This window comes from Lepidochelys kempii, chromosome 7, assembly GCF_965140285.1.
Source record: "Lepidochelys kempii isolate rLepKem1 chromosome 7, rLepKem1.hap1, whole genome shotgun sequence".
Lineage (NCBI taxonomy): Eukaryota > Metazoa > Chordata > Testudines > Cheloniidae > Lepidochelys > Lepidochelys kempii.
Window position 1 is genome coordinate 93,953,871 of NC_136386.1, and position 6,671 is coordinate 93,960,541.

Genomic DNA, 6,671 nt, shown 5'->3' on the forward strand with positions numbered 1-6,671 from the left:
AAGTTGTGCAGATAATAATGAATGATGCATTATAAAACAGCAGTTGGGAACCAGCTGAATCCCTTAACTATTCATTTCCAGAACTTTAAATGTAGTTTTGTTTTTAAAAGGTGTCCATTTTTGCAAAGGGAGTGTAATACCTTTGTGTGTTGGCTGAATGCCTTTGAAATATTTCTCCCTCTGTAAAACTTACCTCCTTTGTAAAGTACTGTCAGACCTACTGATGAAAAGTGCTATATAAGAGTTAGGTATTATTATTATTATTATGCTTTGACAAGTCTCCTGTCCCATTCCAGGCTCCCTTTCCTCCCAGCAATCTTGGATTCCCTCATTCAGAGATCAGGAAGTAAAGCTCCAGGCAGGCCATGTCCCTCCTGGTCCCGCACAATCTCTCCATATCCTGAATACCTGCGACTGTGTGACACCCTTTCTACTACCCCGTTAGACCAGCAGTTGCAACAAAGCCTAGACCAGTGCTTCTCAAGCTATCTGATGTGGGGGACCGGCAATTTTTTTTCCCAATGTGCGCGCAGACCGGCAGCCAATGGCTCACGGACCAGCACCAGTCCGCGGATCACCACTTTGAGTAGCATTGGCCTAGACTGTTCCCCCTCCACAAAAGTACTAAAGATATTTCTCCTCAACAAGGCCAAGAAAACAAGACCTATTTGAAGTTTGCAGGCAGAACCATTTGAGAGCTATGACAGCTGAAAAAATAATTTTGCAGTTATGGTGAGTCAAAAATTTTCTGAATGTTATCAAACCACCAGAAAAAAATCTACCAAAGTATGAGACATGGCAACATTTCAGGGGAATCAGTTTCACTTGGGTGAAATTAGAGGAGATTAACAACTAGTTTCATAGTGGGAAAACTAACTTCAATCTTAAATGTGGAGTGGAGTATTGCTGCTCCTTACTACATCAAGCACCCAGGATAAGGTTTCACAGCATGTTTAAGAGTAGCAGCTGTGTTATTCTGTATTCGCAAAAAGAAAAGGAGTACCTGTGGCACCTTAGAGACTAACCAATTTATTTGAGCATAAGCTTTCCTGAGCTACAGCTCACTTCATCGGATGCAGAGATGAGCTTATGCTCAAATGAACTGGTTAGTCTCTAAGGTGCCACAAGTACTCCTTTTCTTTTTACAGAATGTTTAGGATTTTACCCTGTGACCACTTGTCAACCACAGACTCAAAGATAATAAGAAAAGCTGAGATCGGAAATGGGATGGGGAAGCTGACACCACTTCAAAAGGGAGCATCCCGAATCCCAAAGCCAATGAGGAAACCAGCAGCCAGCCACACCCACCGCCTTTGACAGCTCCCAAATACAAACACACCAACAACTGAAGCCTCGTTTGGTGCCCTTCCTCCCATGCAGACCACGTTAACTTTAGACAGATCGGGACCGCTTTCTGCACCAGAACCAACGCTGTCCCGGCCAGGAGTGGGGTGGGAAGTGACAAGCTAGTCCCCTCTCACGGACCTGCCGTGTGTCTACGAGGGGGCCAGTGCCCAGGCCCTCCAGGGGTGCCTGCCCCGCGCTGGTACAATAACCAGCTGGTCCAGCGAGTCCTGAACGTGCTGGGGTCCCCGTGCGCTACCAGCCTCCGCCAGCGCCTTCCCCCTGACAGCTCCCGCGGCTCCGGCCAGGCCCCGAAAACTCGGGGCAGCGGGGTATGCTCCACGCCGGGGCGCGCCCCTTCCCTCCAAGGCCGGAGGCGGTTCCCAGTGGCCGGGGTGCAGCGCTGCGAGCAGGGCCCCGCCGGGAGCTGGAGGGGGGGGGAAGGGGCTTTGTGAACAGAGGGGCGGCTTGCCCCGAGGGGGCCCCGAGGCTCAGCGGGGGCGAACCCCCAAAGGGCTGCGCCCCGCACAGCATTCGCCGGAGGCTCGGTGTCCCTGGGGCGGAGCTGTCAGTGCGAGGGCCCGGCCCAGCCCCTGGGTCTCGCCGGGCGGGAAGCCCCTCGCCGTCTGCAGACCCGCCCCCGCCCCCCGGCCCTGGTGCCTGCCCCTCACCGCAGGGTGGGCCCCACGCAGGCCGTGTCCGTGCTCTCGATCTCCTGCAGGATCCGCTCATGCTCGGGGAGGCTCTCCGCCATCTTGGGTGGGAGGGAACCAGGCAGCGGCGCCGCTGCGGGACGCGCTGGGGAGGCGGCGCTGCAGCCGCTGCCGGCCGGGGACCGGGCTCCCGCGCTCCACGCGCACACCCCGAGAGCTGCCGCCGCTAGCGCCAAGCCCACCCGCTGCCCAGCGGGCTGCTGGGGTACCGGGGGGCAGGGAGACGTGCGCACTCGGAGCTGAGAGGGCGGTGAGGGGAGAGAGCGGGGCCGGGGTTGCTGAGAAGGCAGCGACTGGAGGGGGGAGCAGGGATTCAGCGAGAAGGAACCGGGGCTGCTGGGAGTCGGGAGGATTGGGCAAGGGAAGACTGGAGAGAGGAGTCCAGGGTTAAGAGTGCGGAGGGAAAAGATAAAGAGAGTGTCTGGTTAGATCGCACAAAGAGGGCTCTGCTGATCTGTGTGGCTCTCCGCTCCCAAATGCGGCTGCAAGCTAGAAAACAAGTCTAGCCACTCTTCCCGCCCACGCCAGATAATAATAGTAAATGATCGTATAACATTCAGTCTTGGCACATGTTGGACTATGATGAGTTCGTGAAAAACTAGGGCCCTGGCACCGGCACCTATCCAAATCTTGGCCCACAGCTCCAAATTCTAACGCCCACACTGAGAACCAGTCTAACGGCTCTTACTTCACCAACAATTTTGGACCTTCACACATCCCAGCACACATACGCTACAAAAACACCCTCCAAGCATGTGGATTCTGCTAAATCTGTTACATCCCCTGCTAGGGTGACCCAGATGTCCCGATTTTATAGGGACAGTCCCGATATTTGGGTCTTTTTCTTATATAGGCTCCTATTACCCTCCACCCCCATCCCGATTTTTCACATTTCCTGTCTGGTCACCCTATCCCCTGCTCATAAATTCCAGGGCCACTCCTACTGCACCAAAAATTCTGGACCCTGATGCATCCTTGTGCATAGGTGCTTCAAACACCCAGGTATTGCCCAATCCAACAGTTTGGTATTGGGTTTTGTTGTTGTTTTTGTTTGTCTGTTTGTTTTGCTATTCATCTCTAAATTCTACAATATAAAGAGATCACTTATAGCTCCTCCAAGGCCCTTTTAAAAATCTGGTCCCCTATTACACTCTAGAACAGGAGCACTTAAAAAAATCAAAATATGGACCAGAATCCAGGAAGGTCCATTTTTCATCTAGATCCCCAGGCCTTTTTACATTCTAAACAGACAGCAAGTGTAGCTATCTTTTTTAAATCAAATAAATCTGTATCCAGTTTACTTGTGTTTCAGAGAGGCCATGATAACTTTGGAGATGGGTGAAAGAATGAGCTAGACCTTTTGGATCCAGAGCTATATGCTAGTGTCGAGTAGACTTAGAGACCTGCAGCCAAAATTTGCTAGATCCAACAAGACCTAGGTGCCAGATATGTGTTTTTGTGTTGCTTTTGCAGCAGAATTTATTGGAACTTGGATTTTTGTGTTCAAGCAGAAATAAAAACATGTGTTGTCTATTTTGACAGTACAAGTTGGAAGTCTCAACCAAAAATGATAGGATCCAGCAAGCTCCAGATGCTGGCTATGTGTCTTTGTGGTGCTCTTGACCAGGGATGCAACAGCGTTTCATGTTGCAGTGGAATTAGAGCAGCTAGTAGTATTTTTCTCTTTAGCTAGCAGAAATTTTGTATTTGGGATAAAAATATTACAAGCTGGGATCCACTAAGATCCAGGTGGGGTCTTTTTGGTGGGGTTTTTTTTGGGCTGCCAGATCAGTTTTCTAGTTCTAGATTTCTTTGGTGCGATATTATTTTTTATTTATTTTCACTGGGAACTGCTTCATTTTTCTCTGTTTAGTTTAGAGAACTTGGCAGATTGGGGATAAAAATTTGCAAGATTCAGTTGGATCTGTGTACCAGATATGTGTTTTTCCACTGCTTTTGGGCTCAGATACATCATGGTCCTTATTTTAGCAGAGAAGTAGGAGCTGCTACACTTGATTTCTATTTTGATTGTACATCTGGGTTTTGGGGGGAAAATTGCCAAGGTCCGTGGACCAGACCTGGCTTTTTTACAGTGCAAAGTTATCTCTTCACAAATGAAAGCCAGCTTTTGAAAATTTGGTCCTTAAAAGTGGCTTGTTTGTTTTTGGCTTTTCCTAGACTAGAAAAGCTAACCTTTGCTAACAGCAGGTATTAACACTGTGTGTAACTGAACCAGCCCAGAATGTGCATTAGCTACAATTGTGTTCAGCACCATTTCAGTAACTGTAATTAAACCACCATCAAGCGCTACGCCACAGTTAATGAAACAGTACTGAACACGGTTTGGATGTTGTCTACACTTGCAGCTACATCATGTTCAGCTTTGGTTCAGCTGAACCTATTGGTGACAGCCATAGTCAGCAACAGGTAGTTTTTCTAAGTGTGGACAAGCTCCTACAAAGTACAATTCGGGCAGTGATACAGGAGGGAGATAACTCAGAGGGGGAAACTATTTTCAGGTTTTAGGTACTTTTCCTATATTATTTCCCTGTAGAAATCATTGCTATATAGTAAAATTCTTCCTACATTCCTTTTTTCCATCACTCAAGTTATTTACAGAACAGGGTGACAGATGCAAGTTTCAGGAAAAATTAAATTTATTTCTAAATGAAGATATATGGTTTCTCTCTTTAGTCTAATCCTTACTGCAAACGGACATACACAGTACCAGACAAGGTATTTTTAACACTCTGCTGCAGACACCAACAATAAAGCTAAACATACAATCTTTAATATATAAGCTTCATGTCCATGAAAATGCAATAAAATGTAAATGCATTATTTCTAATTTTTTCAAAGACATTTAGGAATTTCACTAAATAAAACTTGAGTGCATGTAGATGCACTTTGATAATAAAGAAGGGTAGTGTCTGTCTAAAATATGTGAATTAAAAGTCATTCACCTATTTTTTCAAGCATGTAGCTGATGGCATTGGCTGATAACAAATTAAAAAGAAAAGGAGGACTTGTGGCACCTTAGAGACTAACCAATTTATTTGAGCATGAGCTTTCGTGAGCTACAGCTCACTGAAGTGAGCTGTAGCTCACGAAAGCTCATGCTCAAATAAATTGGTTAGTCTCTAAGGTGCCACAAGTCCTCCTTTTCTTTTTGCGAATACAGACTAACACGGCTGTTCCTCTGAAACAAATTAAAAGCATTCCATTATGGAAAACCAGTGATTGGTTCTTGTTTTCATTTATAAAAGTAATTTCTTGCTTCATGGAGCACTAGTGGTAAGTCTGTAAAGACACCCCTTGTCCTGCTGAGAATGGGCTCAGTATAGGCTTTTAGTCTATGCTTGTTCCTTTAGGGCCCAATCCTACTCCCATTGAATTCAAAGGAAGTTTTCTTATGGATTTCAGTGTGTGCAGGATTAGGCCTCTAGTACCTGGGGGTGAGGGAAACAACAGCCTAAGAATAAAACAAATCCATTTTATACAATATGATATGATATAACTGATGCCTACCTTAAACTGGTTCCAAGAGGCAGCTCAAATGACTCAATCTCAGCAAAGACATTGTCATATATTTGATCTTTGTTTTCTTCTGAATAAAGCTCCCGCAAGTGTAGTTTGCTTTTTCTAGCCATTGCGGAGCGTGAAACAGTTCTAACTTCAGGACAGGACTTTTATTCTGTTTACTGTCATTACCAGAATGAATCTGTAGTCAGCAAAACCAGCAGTGAAAAATCAGACCCTGGGCTGACCTCGTGATTCCTGAGGACTTTGTGTCCAAGAACGCTGCGCAGCTGCTCTTTTCCTGTCTCCTCTAGTAATGTGCAGATTACACTGTACCCACTTCATTAATGTCTTTTCTTGAAGATGGACTTATTATTTTTAGGGAAACTTTGTTATCAAAAGCATTGAATAGTTCATTAACACATTTAAAACATTTCACTGATGATAAATATTTCAGATGAAAGGGGACACCAAAAACCTGAAATTTAGTTATCTTCAAAACACGATTTACAAGTAGTTTCAGACAGGAAACCTACCTTTGAGTCCCTCGGTCAATTTTTGTGCATTTGAAATCACATTTTCCTATTTTCCAAATGTTTGTCTTTTCCCTGTTGCTTTGTGAAAGACTCACACAAACAGAAAACTGTTAGGAAAAAGGGCTGTGAAATGCAAATGTACACTAAAAAAGCAAAGAAAATGTTTATGCTTTAATCTCTTTCAGTTTAGTAATTTTATATGTCATTTGTACAGTAACAGGTAAACTATTCAGATAGAAATGAGGTTTTTAAGTTGATGGTGTCCATTCGTGCTATAAACAAAATTCACACCAATTCATTATGCAGGCCCCAATCTTGCCTTGAGAACCTAGTGGGTAGACTCCTGACTCTGCTCTGAGCACCACTGATTTCAAGTCATTGTCTGACCATTAATCTACAGCAAGGAAAATATCTGGTACAACTTCCTCAAATGAATCTCAATCTCATCCAGTTTTGTCAAACTTGAGAATAGAGTGCCAAATTCGTTGAGAAACAAACAACTGGAAGCCTAATGCTGACAAGCAGTGTTGTGTGGAAAGGGCAGTCTTTTTATAGCTTA

The 6,671-nt window shown here is 45.3% G+C and overlaps 1 protein-coding gene across 14 annotated transcripts in view; it reads right to left on the reverse strand.

The window, feature by feature from the left end:
* Positions 1-5,762, reverse strand: part of EXOC6 (exocyst complex component 6) — a 178,918-nt gene extending 173,156 nt beyond the window's left edge. For 6 of the 14 annotated variants that reach the window (XR_012160030.2, XM_073353873.2, XM_073353875.2 and 3 more), the window contains exon 1: positions 5,586-5,761. Coding sequence is in view for 13 of the 14 variants with exons in the window: in XM_073353873.2 (XP_073209974.1) it covers positions 5,586-5,707 (122 nt within the window). In the remaining variant the exon portion in view is untranslated. Of the gene's footprint in view, positions 1-2,015; positions 2,265-5,585 lie in introns of those variants that run through there. The other 8 variants (XM_073353881.2, XM_073353877.2, XM_073353874.2 and 5 more) reach the window with 4 other exon arrangements.
* Between the last annotated feature and the right edge of the window lie 909 nt (positions 5,763-6,671).